The sequence below is a fragment of the Ctenocephalides felis genome, unplaced genomic scaffold, assembly GCF_003426905.1.
Source record: "Ctenocephalides felis isolate EL2017-DRISC unplaced genomic scaffold, ASM342690v1 CF-g0.4_SCAFFOLD_01886, whole genome shotgun sequence".
NCBI lineage: Eukaryota > Metazoa > Arthropoda > Insecta > Siphonaptera > Pulicidae > Ctenocephalides > Ctenocephalides felis.
In genome coordinates, this window is record NW_020538040.1 from 129,074,797 (window position 1) to 129,099,542 (window position 24,746).

Consider the following 24,746-nt stretch of genomic DNA (forward strand, 5'->3'; position numbering starts at 1 on the left):
ACACATTTCTTAGATTTCAAATTCAAACCTAGAGCCATCAATTGGTCATGATTAATGTCATATTGTGAAATTCTAGAAATGAAACTAATAATTTGAAACAGTGAAGAAAGAAATCTGAAAATGATTTAGTTGATCATATTTAGCATAATCTAACTATTAAACAATTCAAGTAGTAACAAGAACAAATATAATGTTATAAACAAATATAATGTAAATGTTATAAATATTACTATAAAAATTCCAATTTTCGATGAAGCATGTATAAACTGGATTAGTTTTATAGATTTGTTGACAAGAATATTAACTTATCGGATGTGCAAAATCTTACTAATTGAATTGATTGCTAGAGCTTGCAGAAATATTGCAGCAGAAATAAATTCTCTTAAAGCTTACATGTTGAAGTTTAATACCTCTCGATAACAAAAGTAAATGCAAACTACGTTAAAATTATTCATTTAAAAAAAATGTTTTGCTTTCTGATTGTGCTCGTTGGGGGCCTCCTTGGCTCGGGGACTCCGTATTTTTGATACGGCAGATACGGCGGTAGATACGCCCCTGCGTCCATCCCATTTTCCCAGTGTACCAGGAACCCAGAAACACTTATATGTAGCGTACATTGCAGTGCGTAAACTGGTCATATATGTTTTGTTACTTGTTTTTTTTTTCACTTATATACCACATTTGCAAGCAGTTAGTTTTTCTATTGGCTATGTGCGAAGGCATGGAAGGGGAAGTCAAATCGACCGAAGCGTTCGTAGTGGCTAACTTGGAGCACTAAAAGGGGCTATTATAAACAAAATTTTAAACAAAAACACATAAAATATTTATTTATTTCAAATTTAAATAAGATAATTAAAAATGAACCACCATGTCTGTTGTGTAGTGGGTTGTAGAAATACCAGCAGAAAAAGTGACTGCAAATTCTATACATTTTCTACAGCTAAGTGGAAAGAAAATCAACGGGAAAAGTGGATCGCAGCGGTTAGAAGAATAAAGTAAGTATCATAACCTTATTGTTATAAAAATACAATTCGGAGTATTATGAATAGTTGTAAAATTGTTATGTTCAGCAAAAAGAAAAATTATAAGTCAATAAATTGTTGTATTATCAAAATTTAATGCTTACTAAAAAAATGTTTTGTAAAACAATGTAATTAATACAAGCCTGAAATAATGAAAAATACATATTTATATATTGTATATTGATTATGTATAACTATTATCTATATATTAATTACATTTTATTATATAATAATTGTAATTTTATGATTAAAAGAAAAATAAAAGTTATCACATAGCGAAAAAATGTTTATTTTGCAAACAGTTTAATTAATACAATGCTGAAATAATGCGAAATATATATTTGTAGTGTTGATGGATCACCGTGGGTTCCCAAGCCCTATGATCGCATTTGCAGTGAATCGGTCGAGGTATTGAGTCCTACCTACTTGTCAACTTGGTCTTGTCTTTATAATAATGTCTAAATTATGTCTTTATAATAGTGTCTAAGTCTTTAGTTTGACCAAAAAAATGAGTAAATTAATTTATTATTTACTTATTCTATTGATAAAATACTATTTATCATTATTAAATTGTTTTTATTAAGAACTATTCCGAGATTATGACATAAGCTTTGAGGCACTTAACCTTAAAATTATTTACTGCATTTCTTTATTTAATTAATCATTATACTTAACTATGTTTTAAGTACGTTGAAGTAAATTTAATAATTTCAATAAACATTCAGCGTTCACATTATTACTGTATCTTGTTCATTATTATTTATAACAATTATTTAATATCTTTTTTCTTTAACAAACATGTAAAACCCATGAAAACCACACACTGATAGCCTCAATTAGTTCATATTTATTACGGCGCTGCATGGGCGCTGCAGTCACGCTCGGAGCGAATACTAAAAATATTTTTTATGGCAAAACAACGTTTACCGCGGTTCAGCTAGTATTTAGATAAAATTTTCAACTGCTTATAATCGAAAATTTTTGCTTTCTTTTAAATCTAAGCAACGCGATTTTTAATTGATATTTCTTTAACACATTTATATTATATGTAATTATATTAATTACAGTGCCCAAAAAAATTTTGTTGAAAAAAAAATTGTAACAATTTTTTGTTTCCAAAAGCAATTATTTTGTCAACGCAAACAAGAAGTTTTTTGAATCATTCGAATGCTCATTTCTCTTAAAAAACTTCCATTTTTTGCATATTTAGCTCTTAATAAAAAATGCGAACATACAAAACACACACACATCCATTTTTTTTCAGAAACCTTCAAAACGTGAAAATATGCAAAAATTTTCATTTTCGATTTTCGACCCATTACTATAACTACCCTACGGGATATTAATTAATCAGCATAATTCCCAACCAATATTTTGCGAAAGGTTCTTGAATTTTTCGAATAAAATAGATTCAAGATTTTGGACAAAATTTTTTTCACTTTCTGCTAATTACAAAGAAACGGGTCGGTCGATTGTCGCACAAAACTGAGAAACGATAGTCCTTATGGAGTTAAGGAAATCTATTCAATCATTTTTGAGAAAACGTCGATGAAAGGTCTAATTTTAACAAACCATAATATCTATTACTAAAAAATGTTTCAAAAAATTGTCAAGAAAAAAGTTTAACCGTTAATTACAAGAAAACGGCCCGACCGGTTTTCACCAAAAACTAATCAGTACGATTCCCAACCAATATCTTTCGAAGGGCTTTGGACTTATCAAAATCGATTCAGGGTTGCGGGCTAAAATGTGGACAAAAAAATGACTTCTCTGCTAATTACAAAGCAAAAAGGATGGGCCGATCGTAGAAAACAGAAACAATAGTATGTATTGGGATACATAAAATGGCTTTTAAATTTTCGAAATCACTCCAGCCGCTTTTGAAAAAACGTCGACAAAAGATTAAAAATCGTATCACATATATATACACACATTCTCATTCAATTAAGAATCACTTGAAACGAGAAATAGCCCGGTCGATTTAGATCAGGGTGAAGATTACAATAATACATAATGGGCTGTAACTTTGTGAAACTGTTTAAAATACAATTATAAAAGAAATCTCAAAAGTTCTCATCGTTCCGGTGCGAGCTAAAAAATTGGCACAAGGTCAAAGGTCAAAAAATTATCTTTTTTCGATTTTCAGTTAAACGGTCAGTTTTATCGCAAAATCACCTGAGAAAAAATTGTGGATCATAAAATTATTTACAAAAAATGTCTGAATACTTTTTTCTTCAGGGCCACCTATTTGAAGGTATATCACTTTGAAAAGTACAGTTGAACGAGGTAGTGTGCTTAGCGCGTTTTTTACGTGGTTTCCCAGCAGGCCAATTACACGGGTATATTGTGATTTTGTTTGTTTTGGACTATTGCAAAGTAATATTTGTAAATTTGTATTGGTAAAAATAAAGACGATAATTATAAAAAACAGCTAAATCTCTTCTTCTCGTTCTTTTCGATTTTCTTAGTCTTCTTTTTCTTCTTCTTCTCCTTCTTCATTTTGAGTGTAAGAGCATTGTCTCAATAGCGATTTTTCGTTGTCCTCTAAAGTTGCTGACTCAACATTAAAACACGATCGGTGTTGACAATGATCACACGTCAGGGAACTAAACATAAAATAAGCAAATCAGAATCATTTTTTGCGAAAACATAAACTTCTCCTTCGGGAAGTTAATAATGACTGAACGCCTTTATAAAGGTGAAAGTTTTTAATTATATAATATCAGACATTAACTAGTAGAAATTTTTGTAATAAAAATAAGTTTAGTATAATAATTTCCAAAAAGCAATTATCTTTTTAAGCGTTTTTATATGTACTGTTCGTCAATGTTGACAAAAGTGACAAAAGTCTTGAAGACATCTTTAGCTCTAAAATAATATCTAGATCTACTGTTCTACCATTTGTCAATGTCAATAAAACAAAATAAACAACATAACAAGTTTATTTTAATATATTAATAAGAAAAATACTTTAGTTGTAATAATGTATTCATTCATACGTATTTTGTTCACACAACACATCTTTGAATAAATATCAAATTTTATACAAATTATTTTTTTGATCGCTTTTGTTTTGGCTTAATTTGGTTCTTGGAATTTATACACGAAAATAAAGGTGATAAAGACAGATCACCACTTCGAATAACCTGCAAACCGTTTTTGTATTCAGATGTAAATTCTGGAGACATTAAAACTCTCGGAGGAATCAATTGGCGAAGTTTACCATTTGATAGAATTTCCCAGTGTTGAAGCATCGGAGTGGGTGTAATAAACGTTAGTCCTATTAATGTACGTAAAAAGTACCCGCGGACGCAATAAACTTTGTTTTTTGCTACTAAAGCACCTCCGAGACTTTTTTTCAATGTTCGATAAACTACTCTGGTTTCTAACATAGAGTTAATCAGATATTGAGCATCATTCATTTCTTTCTTATTGACCTTCTGTTTTACCATGTTATTCAGGTTAACACCGGAGCTACGACATAGTACATCAATTCCATTTTCTAGCAAGGTTTCATGGCTTTTTTTCAATTGCAGCATGACCGTCTTCTCTGCTCGAATTTCTTCTTTCTTTTTTTGATACTCAAGACGCTTGTTTTCATCATACCCTGCACCTCGTAGCCTGCCACTCGTGTCACAATCCACATCATTATTTTCGAGTAATCTTTGCAGTTCATCATCCTCGTCTTTATCACAACTCCATGATGGTTCTCTTGTAGTTATACGATTTTCCCAACATTCTGTTTCGCATTCTTGTACAGCTCTGTTGCACATCCAATGCCTTATATGACAGCACAGACCAATAAAAGGGTAAATTATAAAAAATATTAGATTGAGTAAAAATTGACCTGTATGCGAAAATGTGCGAATTGTTCGTTTTCTAGTGTCAGGATGCACAGGATATCCCCTAGTGTTGTACTTGACAACTCTAGACTTAAATTTTTCTTCTAAATATTCAGTCATAGGTTTAGGTTTGCTGCGTATCATATCTATACCCCAAGCACCAACTTCTGAACAACAAATGAAACCTATAATAGCCTTAGCCAAGCCTAAAATTAACAGTATCAACAGTATAGTTGAAATAAATATAATGACATCTAATATAATATATTGCATAGCTAAAAATCGTGTCATGTATTGTTCAGATGGTAAACCTTCCATCCCACATATATGCATGTGGCTCGGGGACATATCTTCGCACCTTAATGCCCTAACTTTTGGCAAAGCACCTACATTCATGACGCAAACACAAAGGCAGTGCCACTCACAGAAACACCTGGCCATTTGTAAAATTTTCATTCTACGTGCTGACACAATTTCTCTCCTGGCGTTGAGTATTTCAACGGAACAGAACAAGGTTCCTGGAACCTTGCTGTGGGCCGGTCCAGGTACACGAACTGTAAATTTGTGACTCTTCTGAGGAGGAATTAAGAAACAAGTACTCTCTAAGTTACTCCACAAATAAGGTAATCCAGGACCGCAGTCTGTTACGCGCATTCGGTAAGAAGCGGATGACAGGCCAAGGTTGTAAACAGTTACGGATAAAACAGTAACCAAAGGACATGAAGCATCTACTAGTATCTGAGAAATCAGGTTTGATGTCCCTACACGTATAATGCCATTAAAATCAGCTCGAACATCGCCGTTTAAAGAATATTGGAGAGCGCCCGTAAATTTTAAGTTCAATGTAGTATTTGTGAACGTATTCTGTCCTGCAAGATATCCAAAGTACTTTAAAAAATATTTTCCAGTTTTATTACTCTTCTCAAAATCTTTATCGTGTTTCCAAAATTGAAGTGGTTGGTTTATCAAACAACCCTTTCTGTTTATTTTATGCTTTCCTCGTGCTTGTGCAAAAGATCGAAAACTTACACCAGCTTTTTGGCATTCAGGTCCAATTAAGGTTGAATCCACGACTAGATATTCAGCAGGTCCACCACGAATAGGAGGATAAAGCCCCATCTTTCTTAGGGGAACTGGTTGTGGAACTAATAATTTATGAACTGATGGATCTAAATAATATTTTGGTATATCTAGATTGGGATTGAAAGTTCTATTTTTTTCTTTTCTTTTATGTATAGCTCTGCTCTGCAAATAACTCCTTTTTGGTATATTGTGTATGTCTATTTTCGTTAATAATGTATATGTTACTGTAATACTTTGTGTAACTACTGAATTTTTGTCAATGGTACTTATGACAATTGGTTCTTCGGACATAGCGACATACTTGTCATTGCATCCTTGCAAAGTAACTCTTTCAAACACTTGGATAGCTACATTTTGATTCAGTTTAGGCGTACCTATACCATAAACTGAATACCTGAATAAAAAATATCAATTAAAATCTAATCTAAGTATGATCAATAAAATATCTTAATAAGTAAATTTAAACAAATTACCAAAGATTATGAAATTTCATACAATCAGCTGTATCCTGCACTCCGCATTCAAATGGATCTTGGCGTTTTCTTAAGAGACGGGAATCGTAGGATTCGGTATGATTAGAAAAATCTTGAGATGTAATATTATTATTTCCCGTCATAATATTGATTACATGAATTTTTTCTTCAGTAGATATATCTTTATTTGAAATGATACTAGAATGATTATCTTGGTGCGTCATTCGTTTTCTTCGTAAATTTTGGGAACTTTTGTCTGTCCTACTTTTTACTGACAGTATCATTGATTTAGGTTTTTGTAAGAATTTCAGTACATTGTGTATTTTGTTAAATAAACTAATATATATGTTGTTCATAAAATTATCAATAAATATTTGCTGGGATAACAAATCCGAATTCATTTTTTTAATTTCACATTCTCCAATGTTACTTGGCAAAACTGTGCCATGTTTTTTTTCGCCAAGATATTTCAACTCATATTCTCTATTAAAATTGGGTTTATGATGAACGAAAACTGTAATTTGAGATTCTGGTCTTATTTGTTCATCAATATATTTAACCTTACTCATATCCAAAATATATATGTGTTCACCAATATAATTATTCTTCATAGATTTTATTTTTTTTATTTTATAGTTGCAAATAAATATTGGTAAGCAGAATGTATTATCACGTATTTTTTTACTAGTACTCATATTAGAGAAATCCTGAAAAATCAATAGGGTTGTCACATTTAAAAACTGAATATTCCATTTATACTTTACTGTGTTAAATATGTGTTTGTGCATTTGTTGTTTATTTATGAAATCATATGGAGAATTCATATTATAGTAATAACAATCGTTTGGCGTAATTGTGCTACAATATTTTTCAAGCAATTTTTCAATTTGGTGACCAGGGTACGATTTTGCCTTCATTTTCTTGCTCGCAAATTTATATAAGTTATTGTTTTTGGTTCTAACAAATTGATTCACATTTTCATTTAATAGGTTTTTACATTTTTGCACAGAGTGCCTTTTAGATCGTCTTATTGGTTTGATGTTTATATTATCTTTGGTTTCATTAATTTCCCAATTTGTATCAATGTCGATTGATGTAAACAATGTCTTATTTGGGGATTCTGCAATTTTACAAAAATCTTTGCCTGAGCGATGGGGGTTTTCCATCTCATGAAACAAATGAGATTTTATATTTTTGTATTGATCTTGGTTCTTTTTTGTTACGAAAGTTTCAATTTCTTTACTCGTTTGTGGCGAATCGTAGTTGTGGCTTTCAGCTTCAATTTTAATTTTATTTTCTTTATGGTATTTTGGAGTTATACTTACATTACTTTTATTGTGCTTTTTAATAGATACAAATATTTCATCTGAGTATTCCTTATGCATACGCGGCTCAGTGCTGCCTTTCAAATCATATTTATTTTTTATTTTTTTTAAAACTATTCTACTAGGTTTATTTGTTTGAAGTGTTTCATAAAAAGTCAACATATGGTTCTGATTTTTTATTTTATTTTGTCTGTCAATGGCAGATATCACGTCCTCTATTCTACCCATATTCTTAGTTTCATCCTTCAACCATTGTTTGAATTTATCTTTTATAGAAACTTTTGTTGAGTCATGTTCAATTACGTTACCTTTTTTTACATTACCTGATTTATCTTGAGCTGCTTGATTTCCAACAATTGCATTACTTTCAATATATTTTCTAAGATGGTGTACTGATTTGGTTTTGTTGGGATTTATCACTTTTGGATGGTTATCAGGTAGAGCATCATCATTAGGTTCACGCTCGTCTATTATATTAGGAGTAGTACCACTTTTATAATTAGCATCGTTATCTGTGTAATAAAAAGCATGTTTAGTGTCATTTACTATCTGGTGACCTTTGCCAATGCCATATTTGGTAAAAAAATTTTTAACGTTGATTTCAGTTTGAAAACTCGTTTTGTCAAATTGATTTGAATATGGTATTGTAGACGGGTTATTATATAAAAGATTATCAGATGAATGTTGTGCGTCAAAGTTCTTACTATTGTAAGGATAATGAGTGGATTTGGCTTCGTTAAAACCACGATCTGCATTCTGCTGGCTCGTATTCATCAAGTTATCTTCCTCGAAATCTATGCAATATTCTTCGCCAACATCTTTATTGGGATTTGGCGTAGTTTTCTTAGTTAAATTGCCGTGACTTGTTACGTTGGGCAAAGGAATTACGTCGATCATTTCTCCGATCGAAACCGCAATGATTTCAGTAGCATCATTAATTTTTTTAGATCTCTGAGTGACGGTTAAGGAAATCTTCTTTAGCATTTCTGATTTAATAATTTCCGGATCGGTTTTGCTACTACATGGGGTAATTTCAGTCAAGGTCTCGATAGTAGTAGGAAAAGGAGCAACAGCAGGTTTAATTGCAGGAGGAGTATTATTACAATGAGTTGTAGTTGTTTCATGTATCATAACATTTTCTGTATGCATCTTCTTAGTTGGTTTAGTCGGTGGGGTTGAAGATGTTAGATTTATATTTGGCTTCGGCGAATCCGAACCGGTTGGTAGACCATCTTGATCACAGGTGCAACAAAAACCCTGAAAATTTTGTGCTTTTAGAAATATTAAATTGATTTCTATAAGTATATTTTCTCAAATAAATTTTATATATAGGAGAGCTGGGAGTTGTTTGTAACAGTTTTATTTAATCAAGACACATTGTTAACGCTTTACTCAACCCTGGTCTAATTATATATTTTATTACCGTCAGACAGGATAGCAATAATAAACCCTCATCCCTTATTATATAATTTAGAACTATAAAATAATCCCTTTCATTGTCACGCATCCTGTCCCTAAATCTATCATCATATCATTAATCCATTTTTCTAAGAATTTTGATCACCTGTCCCTAAATATATCATCCTGCAATTAATTTATATTTCTAAGAAAGTCAGATTACCTGTACCCAGTTTTAATTCTACATATCATGCAATCCCCGACCAAAACCTGATTTGTTGATAAATGTAATAGCCACTGATTAGATCTAAAATTGTAAGGGAATGTCGCTTAATTCCACAAAATGGACCAATCAGAAAAATATATAAAATTGTAAAATCTTTATAATTTAATATTAAAGCAAATATCATCTAACTAACATCAGTATTAAATCAATACTCAACTAAGCAACAAGTCTTAAATCAATACTCAACTAAGCAACAAGTCGTAAATCAACATTCAAAGCAATAACATCTAATTCAAACTTCAACTATCTAACATATCATCTATAAATCTTAATCTTTCATTCAAATATACAATAATTAAACATTTATTATTATTCTTTTATTCGGTCTGATATAGCCACTATCTAAGTATATCTGGTCCTTCGACAATATAAATAAAGTGCAAGTGTTTTAATAGAATTCGGCAGCATCTTGGTGGATCACGAACTTCTTACACATTTTGCAATCTATCTCTTAACAACATACTTTTTGATTCATTCGAACCGAATGGTCTATCTTTTAACATATTTTTGGCCCATTCGAACCGGATGGTCAAATAGTGAACACACATTGAGATGTATTGATCATATTTCTTCAACATAAAGATGGATGGATGTTGTAACTATTCTTTTATCATATCATGTAAAAATAATTCCACAAATGTTGTTCGTTTCACAGAGTCTGGCATCAGGGTCTCCTAATCAATATCAACAAAATTATGCCTGATTACTATGAATTCTTCAAATCCTATTTATCGGACAGAACTTTTCGGACAAAACTAGGCAGACAGGTATCGACATTTCGCAAAATTGAAGCCGGGGCCCCCCAGGAAAGTGCTCTGGGGCCTATTTTGTATATCATTTATACTCATGATATTCCGACTTGCAACGACACCCTTACAGGAACTTTTACTGACGACACCGTTATAATGGCTACCGACTCTAATCCTATTGTAGCCAGCAAAATACTCCAAGAGCATCTTGGCTCAATAGAACTTTGGTCCAAAAAATGGCGAGTAAAAATTAATGAAAGCAAGTCGTGCCATATAACCTTCACGCTGAAAAAGGGTAAATGCCCTCCTGTCAGCATGAATAACAAGGCTATACCAGAGGTCTCCAACATCAAATACCTCGGTATTCATTTGGACCATAAACTAAACTGGATACAACATATAAACCAAAAAATAAAAGAGCTACGAAGCAAAGTCAGGTCACTGTATTGGTTAATAGAACATCACTCCAAGCTATCACTGTACAACAAAGTTCTTATTTACAAATCTTCCATTAAACCTATATGGACCTATGGAGTCGAGCTCTGGGGATGCGCTAGCAAAACCAGGATCAAGGCCTTACAGAGACAACAATCTAAAATTTTAAGACTTATCACAAGCGCGCCTTGGTATGTATCTAACGAAATCCTGCATAATGACCTCCATATGGAAACAGTACAAGAAGTGATCAGCAAAAGAAGCATATCCCACTTTGCCCGGCTACATAACCAAGTAAACTCTATCATACAACCGCTGCTGTTGGACTCTCAACCCAGAAGACTCAAGAAGAAACAACCAGCAGATCTTCTCTAAGTGACTAGTAATCCTCATTAGAGGGTTATCTACTATGCCAACTTTTATACTCAAGTACAACACTACTTGAGTTATATTGAACCAAACAGCCATAGAACAACAATATGTTCTGAATGCTGTTAAATAATGTTAAAAAAAAAGTTGTTCGTTTTATAACGTCTACCAAGGCAAGAAGTAACGGCAAAAAACGACAATATTGCCTCCTAATAATTTATTCTTTACTTATTTTAAAGAAAATTAACATATTTTTGGGTGATTTTTTTCATAAGTCAACCATTATCATAATACAAATAAAAGATATTGCGTCTCCTGTAACACAATTTATACTTCTACCACATCTTACAAACTTTAAATTCTACCCAATTTTCTTAACTTATTCTTGTATGTTACAAGTAGTCCCAATGTTTTGTTCCAACTAACCACAAATGTGATTATTTACTTTAATCAAGATAAGTATTTAAACAATTTAGCAATCACAAAAATTATTACACATTATCAAGGATTAATGAAATTGAAATAAAATCAGATATATAAATTTAAAATTAGTCGATAACAATGATTCAAACCCAAATTCTATAATAGATTAATTTTATATCACCTGTAGTAGCTAGGAGAATCTTATGTAGAACGGTTACATGTCAAATCAAGACAAAAAAATTTAAAAACAACAAAGGTAGCTTACATAAATATGGTCTTACATCAGTAACTAGCGCATCATATATACACTAACTTGTTTTTTGTTTTTGTTGAACAGAATATAGCGAAATATTTGTGAAATATATAATATATTTTGCACGGAGTTTAGGCGTACATTATTGGCAATGTTTGTCTCCCGTTTATTAAAAAACTCTTTCCTATTTGAAAAAAACTGTTTCACAAGGTCGACTTAAGATTAATTTGTAACATGGACTTAACCCTTAGCTCTCTTTTTTCCAGCCTTAAATCACCCACTAGTTTAGAACGCACATCACATATTGTCTATAAATTAAAATGCAATGATTGTGATTCCATTTACATAGGTGAAACTGGACAGAATTTAATAAAACGACTAAAACAACATGATAATAACTCAAAAAATCCTCGACAAAATCAAACCATGATAACAGAACATATAAAAATTTTTAAACATTCTTTTAACTTTTACAACGCTAGTATACTTTATCATGAACGGAACATTATTCAGAGAAGGTTTGCTGAATCTTGTCTAATCAGCATTAATAAATCTTGCATTAATAAAAGGTGTGATGCCTCCTTACTCTGTGAAAATTATCAGGTAATACTAAATAATATTTCCAAATTTGTTTCCTCTTAACTAGCGTAATTCCGAACCTGTATATATATGTATATATTTGTGTATGTATATGTGCATATATGTGTATGTATATATTTATATATACGTATTATTTGTATATATATATATATATATATATATATATATATATGTATATATGTACGTGTTTGTACATGTATATCATATATATATATATATATATATATATATATATATACACCTAAGTCTGTTTTTACACGGTCTTTTTGTACACGGTTTTGATATAACACGGTTTGAAAATTGAATATTTTTAATTTTTTTACACGAATTTATTTCATTTAGCACGATTTGAAATTTTATGTACCTAAATTTTTTTTGTCAAATTAAATTTTTGCAAAATATGTTCATATCACAAAAAAGTATTTATGAAAGAAAAAAGTCTGAAACCATCGATAGTATCGATAGTTTGCGAACACTAGGCTTAAAGATATAAGTGAATTCCCCTTTAGCGCGTACAAACAATTTTTACTGGTCAAAGCAAATGTGAAAAGCACTAATTTAATTCTTGTTCTTAAAAATTCTTGTTTTTCACCAATTTTAATAGGTTTTAGAGATTAGGAACAAATCACCCATTTTTGTATAAGATCAATGTCTTTTTTTACACGTTTTTTTTTTACACGGATTCTTCTGGAACCAATCTCCGTGTAAAAACAGACTTAGGTGTATATATATATATATGTCTGTTTATGTGTATATTTATGTATATATATTACGCTTTTGTATGTTTGTATATATTTCTTTTTACTTCTCATTTCTTATGTTTGTCTGTTTAGTTATAATTGTTATTGTTATAATTATAATACTTGTATCTATAGTTCTTTTTCCAATTTCTGTCATTTCTTCCTAGTTTATATTAATTTTTCAATGTTCATTCTGTAGATCCACTGATGATGCCATAAAATCCTATGTCGAAACGTTTGGAAAAAAATAAAGAAAAACTTCTGAATCTTTGCCTCTTATATATATATATATACATATATATATATATATATATATATATATATATATATATGTGTGTCAACAAAATATATGTGCGATCTGTAAACCAAGAGTAATTATAATAAAAAAGTTATAGTAACAACAAATTAATGAATCGTAAACTAGTGGGGCGCATGGCATCGGGGCCTTAAGGCAAATTGCTAGAACTTCCCGTACCGTAATTAAAAATTCGAGGAATGAAAATAATTAATAATTGTTTTAAATAATTTCAAATAGATTATTTATTACATACTGTAAACTTATAAGTGCTTTTTAAATTCGGCGACAAGAGTATTTCATGAACAACTTATGTGTACGTTTACAAAAGTTCTATTTTTTCATTTGATCTTTTTGATAATTTAGACATTTTTTTCAAAATTTTGAAATTCTTTTAGAAGTTTAAAATTTTTAAGTATTTAAAAAAAACATTTTTTCTAAATATTTTGAGAATTTGGAAATTTTTGAAAAGATTCGATTTTTTTGGAATTATCGAAATATTCTTCATTTTTTGTAAGAAATCATTTTTTTTCTAAATTTTCACACTGTCAAGCAAAATGTTTTTTTGAATTAATCTAATCGGATAATCGGTTCTCTCAAAAACTGCATAACCGTTTTTACACACTTTGCGCTTCATACCTCCAAAACGACAAAATTGCCTTTTGCAAAAACGACTCGCGATCAAGTACGAACCGAATGAATTTTTAATCATGCAAATCGGTTATTCCATACAGTCGAAAATGTCGAGGAAATTTGTTTCAACCATATAAATAAACTTCAAAATTAAAATTCTTGGTACGGAACCCAAAAAAAAATGACAGAAAATGTGTAATTATCTATAAAAAGTAAATCTATAAATAAAATATCTGATAATATGATGTACATATGTCTAATAAACATTTTTGACCGCTAAATGACGCTTTTTAACTTATTTTTATTGAGAGTCTATAACCGCTGGACCTGCCTTTACCAGTTGTTCATTTCGTCAATACAAGTAAATTGGTTTTTGAATTATTAAAATCGGACGGAACGCTAGACATACCTTCGCCAAAAACTAATCAGCACGTCTCCTTATCAATACGAATCGAATGTTTTTTGAAATATTTATATCGGTTGATCGGTGTTCCCAAAATCGTCGACAAAAATTTATATCCGCACACACACACACACACATACACACAGATTTGCGAGAGAGGTGCTAATTAACATGCGTTCTATGGCAAGAGAAAGAGCAAATGGGACTTTCCCCATTTAGAAGATGAGTTCATTAACTGAACTTATAATGAATGTATAACATTCATTATAAGAAGTTCAGAATTATAACATTCTAGATCCTCCCCCCACGAAGTAATGCCTAACGGCGGTTTCCGTGAGGACCAGAGGCAAGGGCAAAGCGGAGGTTTTAGTCGGCATTTTACCAGGGAGGTATTGAGTCCGACATACCCAGACGAAACACCAGTTTTTTCTAAGGTATGCCAAAATATTCAGAAACCTTTGCAACGTCAAGATATATAAAAACTTTCATTTTCGATTTTTTTTGCGATTAGTATAACTTAATATAGCTATAGTTAAAAATTATTTTCACTTTTTTATGCACTAACAAATAATTTATTATTTAACTCTATAAATATCTAATTTAGTCTTGAACGCGAGAAGTTTGAAAAAAATGTAAGAGATCTTACTGTAGAATGAGAATCCATAAATATATCACTTCCACAAGGTAGATTTTTTGAAGTATCTTTAGCTTTATCATTTTTTGTGTAAGTTATTCGACTAGTCGATAGAAGAGCATCCATATCGATACACCCTGGAAAAATAGGGTCCGTCTTAGAAATTGTTTCTTCTGTAACTTCTCCATTAACTACCTAATAAAAAAATTTTTTGTTAGGTTTATGTTAGAATTTTGCTTTGGTAAATGCATTACCTGTCGTTACCTGAGTAAAAAATAAACGATATGTTTGCAATGGATTCATTTGCACTATTCGAATGACATATGGATTTAACAGCATAATTTTCCTTTGTGTCATCGAGTCGAATACATGATCCAAAGTCAAAAATTCATCATACTCCATCGTCTGTATATAAAATATGCATCTGATATTTCTCTTTACAAATACATATACAAATAGGCACATATACAAACACACACACACACATATATATATAAATATAAATATAAATATAATTATATATATATATATATATATATATATATATATATATATATATATATATGGAAAAGCGTGGTCCATATTGTAGAAATAATAAATTCCACGAAATATTATGTTTTATACTTGGTTTATTTTATGTATGATTAGTATTGACAACACTATGTGTAATCATATCGATCATTTATAAAATATAGTTAGTATTAGTTTATTTACAATTAAAAAGAAAAGGTTTCAAGAATTATAATTTTGGCAGTGAGACTGGGGAGAAAACAATAGAGAGATCCGAACTGACACTTGCACTATTTTGTTTCCTCCGTGCTGTCACTATGATGAGCCTATCTGTCCAGAAGAAATGCGATGCGTGTTGACAGGCCGCTACATATATATATATATATATATATATATATATATATATATATATATACAGTAGAATCCGCTTAGTATGACATTCAAGGGACGGCGAAAAATGGTCATACTAAGCGGTCGTCATACTAAGCGTACTGAAAAAAAAAAAAAAAAAAAAACAATTTTCGGCGAATATGTTATTAATTTCAGTAATTTAATACAAAAATAAAGGTAAAAAATGACACATACTAACAAATTGACAAATTTAATTAAAAATATGACATAACAATGCACTTTTTAATGTAAGAAATCTGTAATTTTCGTTTGAATTTTTTTCTTCATCTTATTGCAAAAACAGTCTCTGACACTGTTGTGTACAAAAGACATAGCATTGGTTACATTTTCGTTTTCAATATTGCTAGAGACAAATTTTGATAGTAATTCCGCAGCTTTCAAAGCCTCTTCTGCGGTAGGTAGTTTGTCATCGACTTCTTTCTCTTCATCGCTTCCAAATAGTTCATTGTCATTAATATTTTGTATTATATTTTCATCAGTAAGTTCTTCACATGTGATAAGAGTATTATCGATATCAACATACTCTTCCCACATTTCCGGTGTTGTTGCTAAATCTATATTTCGGTTTCTTAACAACAAAGATAAAGGAACATCTTCTTCAACAAATTCATTTTCTGAAATTTGAAATGGTGAATCGTCGTGGCTTTTATTTAATCCTGAATGCCTAAAACAATTATGAATGGTATTTTGTTGCAATTTGTTCCAGGCATCATTGACCATTAAAATTGCGTCTAGCACCGTTATTTTTGAAGAAAGATCTTCATTATCATCAACACATAGAATCATTTTTAAAACAAGGTTCTTTCTAAAATTTGTTTTCAGTGAACGAATTATTCCCTGGTCCATTGGTTGTAGTATTGAAGTAGTATTCGGTGGAAAAAAAGCAAGTGTTATTGAATTTAAATCAGCAATATTTGGATGTGCCGGGCAGTTATCAACCAGTAATAAAATTTTTCTATTCTTCTTCACCAAATCACGATCCCAATCTCGAATCCATTTTTCAAAGATTTCCGACGTCATCCAAGCCTTACGATTGTTAGCATAATCGACAGGTAATGATTTAATACTTTTGAAACATCTTGGTTTTTGGGACTTGCCAATAATGAGCAATTTCTTTTTCTCTGTGCCACTCATATTAGCAGCTACCATAAGCGTGATTCTGTCTTTTGATAATTTTCCTCCACTGCAATTCTCACCTTTAAATTTTAAAGTTCTTTCCGGCATTAATTTATAAAACAGTCCCGTTTCATCAGCATTAAATATATCGTCATCAGAAAATTGTTTACGTAGATTTGGCCATACAGATGTTAACCAGTTTGTTGTTGAATTTTCATCACCAGACAAAGATTCTCCGACAATTTTTCCTGCCACAATATTATGTCGAACTTTGAAACGACTGATCCAGCTTGCAGTACAATTGAAATCGACGTTATTAAAACGTGCAGCAAAAAAATTTGCCTTCTCCTGTAGCATTGGCCCACTGACGGGTATTCCTTTGCCTCTTGTTATTTTGAACCACTGAATTAAGGCTTGATCAATATTTTCTTGTCGTGATTTTCGAAGCCTCTTCGGTTTCAAAACATTTGAATTGAACGATTGCTCAACGATGTTCTTGTTTTTAAAAATCATTGAGATGGTCGAATGACCGACCCCAAGCTCCTTTGCCAGAGATGAGTTTGATTCTCCATTTTCTAATCTACGTATTATTCTACATTTTTCCTCGATCGTAAATGCTTTACGGTGACGCGATGCCATTTTTATCACAAAAGCGCACTATATTGAACTGATTGAAAACACACTGTACACTAGTAAAACTTACAGGGTAGAAAAAATTACTGGGTAAAAATAGTAAAAAATATAGAAGTTTACTAATTCAGTAAATTATAGCAGATGTTATCGCTTCCAAATTTCGAACACCAAGAATGAGCCTACTTATTTTTTGCACGAGGTCGTCCATGCCGGAAGTTGCCAAAGTTTCCATAGCGCGAATCTCGTGCAACATAGAGACCTGAAGGTATGTAGCGACCTGACACACAAGGGTAGTTCACAGTGGTGCCATACCATAACAATGTGCAATGAAAAACATGAACTCTATGTTATCGGAGGTGTAAAATCATGTCGGTCATTATACTTGGACCAATTTTTTTTTCAAAAATGGGTCATTATAAGCGAAATGTCAATGTAAGCGAGGTCAACATATCCGGCTAGACAGCTGTTTTTTTAAGAAATTTTATATGGAAACCAAACTGCCTTTAAAATTACGTCATAATAAGCGGTTGTCAATATATCCGGCGTCATACTAATCGGATTCTACTGTATATATATATTTGGGTGTCCCTTAATATGGACATTTCGAATTTCCTTGCTTCCCGGGGCTCAAATGGTTCCAAATTGATAAAAAACAATTCTCTGAAAGTTTTAACTCTTAATATTAACTTTTAGATAGTGCGCAATTCAATCAAACTTTGTATGTAAATAGCATGGAAAAAATTTTGGAAGTTAAAAAAATTTTTTTTAGGAATAACTTAGCGACAAATGAATTAAAAGGGGAAATTCGTGTCATTTCTTATTGAAAATTCAACGCTCTGCAAAATTTGTGAAAATTTGTTCATGCTTTTTCCATACAAAACTTTGATTGAATTGCGCTGTATCTGTCGCACAAAGGATTTGCAATTCGTTTCACACATGTGTAGAATCTTGGTACAAATATTTTTTAAAAAGTCTTTTCTCCATTATATCTTCAGTCTACGAACAACACACTATCTATTTGTGATTTTTTACATTAGTATTTTCTGAAAATATTGTGTAATTACAAGTTTAATGCTTATAATACAAAATATAGCGCATTACCATACCCTGAAACCATGGATTATTAAAATCTTCCAATTTAACACTAAGATTAACTAATTGTAATTACAATTAGTTAATCTTAGTGTTAAATTGGAAGATTTTAATAATCCATGGTAATTAAATTAAAAACTAAACCAATTGAATCGAAGTGAAAATAATAAATAAAAAGCGTAAATAGTACTTAAGTACTATTTACGCTTTTTATTTATTATTTTCACTTCAATTCAATTGGTTTAGTTTTTAATTTTATTTTTCGTTGGCTATAAATCCAACTTTTAATAAATTTTCACAATTACCTTAGAAAAAATTGTTTTATATGTGTGTATATGTGCGTGTGCGTGTGTGTGTGTGGATACAAATTTTCGTCGAAGATTTCGGGAACACGGATCAACCGATTTGAATAATTCAAAAAACATTCGATTCGTATTGATATGGAGACGTGCTGATTAGTTTTTTGCAAAGGCAGGTCTATCCGTTCCGAAGATACGGGGCAAAAAGTGCCGAAAACGGTAACTCAGTTTTTAAGAAAGCGGAGCGTCCGATTTGAATAATTCAAAAAACATTTTATTTGACTAAATAAAAAACTGTTCAAATTTTTGGAAAGGCAGGTCCAACGACTTTGGAGATATGGAGGAAAAATTAAAAAAATGAGCCATTTGGCGGTCAAAAATGAACATTAGACATATACACATCAGAGTATCAATTATTTTATATAACTTTTAATAATGAATAGAAATATTATATTGTTTTAGTGCTACGCGCGCTATCGCGTATTGATATTTTGTCTCTAGAACAGGTACGAAGCGCGGTCGCGCTGTCATTTTAGGACGAGTTTGTTGGAGCAGAGGGTGCAAAAATGATCATGCCGTTTTTGAGCAAGCGAATAATTCTAATCGGATGATGAGAAAGAACATTAATTAACATTTTGGTTTTGTTGGCGATGGGAAGAAATTATTAGTTTTCGGGGAAGGCCGGTTTTGAAAAAAAATGCCTATGTTTTCAAATTTTTTATTTATAAAAAACAAATACTTAAATATATTTCCAAAGTATTTTTTTTTAATAAATTTAAAAAATTGAAAAAAAAAATATTCTAAAATTTTTCGAAATATTTAAATAAATTTTATGAATTTTAAAACTTTTGAAAAAAAAATCCAGTTTTCAGTTTCCATTTTTTTTTAAATATTTACGCACTAATGAACGTAAACGCACATAAATATAATATTAGGCAATGGATAAAGTACAGTATTCATTATTATTATTTAAATTGCTTAATTAGATGTAATAATAGTGTACAGGCCAATTTTTTGAAAAAAAGGATTAATATTGCATTCAGTGCACTAATCCTTTTATTACCTGATGCCTTGATGTGAAATTCATACTAATGCTATTAATCTGGTTATTCTATAGACTTCTATCGGAACTCAATAACTATACCGTTAACACCTTTGTTGGTTGAATTAAAATTCATCAGTCATTGCACTGGCAAGAAAAATATTTAATATATCATTTCAAATAAATATATAAAAATAATAATATGCAAAGCAAACTTCCCGATATTTAATTAATTTTAATCAAAATGACGATGTGACGTATTATTTAGTGTAAAATATTTTATTATAAAAATTAATTTAATCATTTCATTATTTTTTATAGCTTATTTAATATTTTAGCTTAATTCAAAATACAGAATTTTAAAAACTTATTTTAAAAATTTATTCCAATAATCGTTCGTGTAATTGGATATATTTTCAAGTGTAACTAAATAAATTACATCCAAAATATCGCTGATTAATAAATCAAGAGTATACAACATGTGCCATACTATCAAGTTTCATTGATATTTATTTATTTATTAAAGGGTAATATTAGCTAGGCCAGTAATAAATGGTATATATATATATATATATATATATATAAATATATATACACTCAATATTTTAATGCGCCTTTATATATTATTTCAAATAAAATATGATTAAGTTCAAAATTTGTTTTCGACTTTAAAAGTTCAATTGGCAAGAATGTTTTTATTTAATCTGTTGACGATACTATTTTACTCACTGAAAAATACTGTCTCAATTTAGATAAATATAATAAATATAAATAAAATAAAATTTCAGTATAAATACAAATAATTTTTAATATTCCGCAGTATATATAATTCTATTTATTATTTTCCATATTATTTGTACTTCATGAAAATTATTTTATTTTAAGTAAACATTTTAAATTTTAAGTAAAATTTGACGAATAAAAAATAATTAATTATTTATAGTGACAATTTAATTAAAATATAATCAGTTTCATTTGTTGATTTTAAATTATTGGGAAATGCTAATGTAAAAATATTTTTTGAATTATTTGATTATTGTATTATTTAATTATTATATATTAATAATTAATATATAATATATATAATATATTATTAATTAATTATAATATATTTCAGAAATTACGTTTTTATTTCAACACGATATGTTTTTGCACACGATGGTTCGAATATGGTTTCGAATTTATGGTTCAATATGGTTCGAAATTCTATTAAAAGTTTCAAATCATTGATCAACTTTTATTGATTACTTTTAATTAGGAGCCGTTCAAGTATTACGTAAGCACTATAGGGGGGCGGGAGGGTTGTTGATTTGCTTATTTTATGTTGACATGGGGGGGCGGGGGAGTCTGGATGATGATTACGTCATAAAGAGCTTTGCTTACTTTTGCTGACAAGTGGGATGGGGTGGTAAATAATTGTAATAAATCTGCTTACGTAATACTTGAACGATCCCTTACTCGAATTTTGAATTGCGGCACGGGAAGTTCCAGCAATTTGCCTTAAGGCACGATGCCCTAATTGCCTTAAGACAGAATTCCACTAACAGCTAGTTTTCTGTTTTTGGTTTCTGTTTTTGGATATGAAATAATAATTATAGTTCTTTCGTCATTTTGGTAATAAAGAATAATATCTTTTGCAGAATCTTATGTTTCACTTTTCATATTGAAAAAAAGAAAATGTGAACAAATTTTAATTGTAATTCCAAATGTTCAAAGCTAACAAGACAAATGTTTTCTTCGCCATTTAACATGCAAAATAATACAGATTTAAAAAATTCATTTTTTCAGTAAACATCGAATTTTTTTATAAATCTTATGTCAGCCCTGAGAAATTTTCGCTGTTGAAAAAAAAACGCAAATCAAATTATGATTCGAATTTTTTTTTGGAAATACGTATGTGCGCGAACAATTACACAGGTCCACAAAAGAAAAGTCGCTGGAAAATAATTAATTCATTCAGAAAAAAATCTAGATCGAAATTCATAAAAAATTAGCACCTATCAAAATTGAGTAAAACATGTTAAAGCTGTATACGCGTTAAAAAAAATTAAAATAAAGAACAGAATCTAAAAAAAAACGGCTGATATTGATCAACTTATATAAAAAATGCAGCGCCAATTATTTTATTAAAGTTTTCAAGTAAAATTGTTTTTCTTTAAAATATCATTTGTTAACTTCCCAAAGGGTAAGTTATTGTAATGGGCCGAAATTCGAAATTGAAAATTTTTACATTTCTCGACGTTTTGAAGGTTTCTAAACATTGTGTATGTATGTATGAATATAAATTTCCAGTCACGTTTTCGGGCGCACGGATCAACCGATTTGAATGGTTCAAAAAGCATTCGATTTCTATTGATAGGGAAATGAGCTGATTAGTTTTTGACAAAGGCAGGCTCAGCCATTACAAGATACGGAGATAAATGTGCAAAAAATGGCAGTAGTTGAGAGAACTAAGCGTCCGATTTAAATGATTCAAAGAACTTTCTGCTTGTCTTAACAAAATAATTGATTTTTGAAAAAAAAATTTTGTTTCAACTTTTTTTTTTCAAAAAAATTTTTTTGTATATAGAAAATAATTCAGATTTTATTTTTACATCTGACTATAGTTCTAATATACTTTAAACAAATAATTTCAACTTTGCAATTCAGTTTACATAATTCTTATAAATATTAGACAATGTTACAATATTAATAATAATCTAGTTGAAAACATATAACGTATTTCTCAAACATTTCGTTACGGTACGGGAAGTTCCAGCAATTTGCTTTAAGGCACGATGCCATACACCCCACTAGTTTTCATTTTATATTAATATTTATAAACACTTAGTATATATTATATAAAATATATACTTTGTTCAATTTTATATTTTTGTTCTTTTCTTGTGGCAATTTTGTAATTTTGTTGCAATTACATTATTTCCGCACTCATTGTCAGACAATAAATCTTTTGACTTAATTTTAGATCAGACTTTTATCAGAGTTTATGAAAAAGCTTCAATTTTATTAAAAAAAGCAATTTATTTTTATCATGGTTTGTACGGCCGTAACAATTATTTTAAATTTTGTTCTTCATTTTAATTTTTTTATGCGAAATGGAAAACTACACACAACTCCAAATTTTGTGATTTTATAATAGTCAGTCCAATCATTTTTTATATAGCTCGGTAATCGATCAATTATCTATTACCACCTTTTTGTGAACGGTTTCAATTGAAATTCGATCAAGATTTTTCTGATCTTATAAAAAAGCTTAAATTTATCCGCTCTATCCGCTGCAACATTTAAAAAAAGGCAGCGAAATGGTTACCTCCGATATAACTAACTAATTTGCAGGCTTGTCCTATTGTACAAATATTTCTCGATGTGCATAAGAAGTACATAGTTTTGGATTGTCTCACAAAAAGAGCTATTTCAGGAAAAAAATAGAAATTTAATTTTAAAATCAGGAGATAATGTTTTTGAGAGAAAACTGGAATTTTTTTCAGAGTATATCATAATTGCAATATGGATGTTAGTATTTTAGTTTTTTAGTAAAATATTTTCTGTAGCTAAACCTTCGCCAGATCAGCTAGTATATATATATATATATATATATATATATATATATATATATATATATAAATTACGTGCCGCCCGCAATAATATTTGTAAATTTAAATTGGCCCGTCGGTTAAAGAGGTTGCTCGCTCTTGTTATAGATCAGGGTACGGAGACCATGGAAATGCAAACAAAATTTGTACTTACCATTAAAATCTCTATTATGTACATTTGTCTAATAATCATTTTTAACCGTTAAATGGCAATTGTTTCAATTTTGTCAATACAAATAAAATGTTTTTTGAAAGATTCAAATCGGACGCTCCGTTCTCTCAAAAACTGAATTAATATTTTTCGCTTTTTTTCCAGTATTTTCAAAACGGCTAGATCTTTGCTAAAAACTAATCAGCACGTCTTTTTAATTGTGCAAGTCGGTTCTCATGTTCTCGAAAACATCGATGAAAAATTGTATCCACATACGAGTTTGCATACGAACACACACACACAAACATTCATTTTTTCTAAAGTATGCAAAAAGTTCGGAAGACAGAAACGTAAAGATTTTTTTTTTTTGAACAGCGATCAGAACTTATGAGTTCTATGAGCTGTTGTGATTAACATCTTACAAACTACGTTTGTTTTATTACAGAAGGCAACCTAAACAGTTGTCACATCTCTGTATGATAAATATTTGTTACAATCTCTGGTATAGGGCAAGTATGGTCTAACAATGCCGTGTGAGGGCTATTTTCACTTGGAAACATATTGCTAGAAACGCAAAGATATATAAAGATTTTTTATTAGCTTCTCCTGGAGTAAGTTATAGTAATCTCAAAAAAATCGGAAATTGTATTCATATAACTTACTCTAAGGTAAAAGTTCAAATCCAAAGTTTTTTGGAAGTGGTCCTAAAAGTACAGTCAACTCTCGGTTAACGCGGCAAGTGCGTACCGTGCAGTATGGGGACCGTGCTATAAAAAACTCGTATTCAACATATAGACCAAGAGCCAGTGAACCTTTTGAATAACGGTGTTCCTGTAAGGCTAAAAATTTTGTACAGGTGATTCTTAACGTGCTAAGTATGGAAACGACGGTCTGGCAGGTTTTAGCCCTGCACATCATGGTCGTCCAGGCGTTTGA

The 24,746-nt window shown here is 30.3% G+C and overlaps 2 protein-coding genes across 2 annotated transcripts; both read right to left on the minus strand.

Moving 5' to 3' along the window:
* Positions 1–4,072: 4,072 nt before the first annotated feature.
* On the minus strand, positions 4,073–15,365 carry LOC113375883. Its single transcript, XM_026615830.1, has 5 exons — positions 15,228–15,365; positions 14,976–15,158; positions 7,418–9,002; positions 6,421–6,691; positions 4,073–6,341 (listed from the first exon to the last, which is right to left on the minus strand). Exons 1-5 carry the CDS (start codon positions 15,363–15,365, stop codon positions 4,073–4,075), a joined length of 4,446 nt encoding a protein of 1,481 aa, XP_026471615.1.
* Positions 15,366–16,106: 741 nt separating this feature from the next.
* Positions 16,107–17,639, minus strand: LOC113375884 (tigger transposable element-derived protein 4-like). The gene has a single exon (XM_026615831.1). The coding sequence runs from the start codon at positions 17,637–17,639 to the stop codon at positions 16,107–16,109; it is 1,533 nt and encodes a 510-aa protein (XP_026471616.1).
* Between the last annotated feature and the right edge of the window lie 7,107 nt (positions 17,640–24,746).

Excerpts from the sequence above, each read along its gene's own strand:
- LOC113375883 (XM_026615830.1), bottom strand. The coding sequence starts at position 15,365 with ATGGAGTATGATGAATTTTTGACTTTGGATCATGTATTCGACTCGATG. Across the intron at positions 9,003-14,975 it reads TTATGGATTCTCATTCTACA|GGTTTTTGTTGCACCTGTGA; the intron begins GTAAGATCTCTT and ends CAAAATTTTCAG. Across the intron at positions 6,342-6,420 it reads ATGAAATTTCATAATCTTTG|GTATTCAGTTTATGGTATAG; the intron begins GTAATTTGTTTA and ends TTTTTTATTCAG.
- LOC113375884 (XM_026615831.1), bottom strand. The coding sequence starts at position 17,639 with ATGGCATCGCGTCACCGTAAAGCATTTACGATCGAGGAAAAATGTAGA.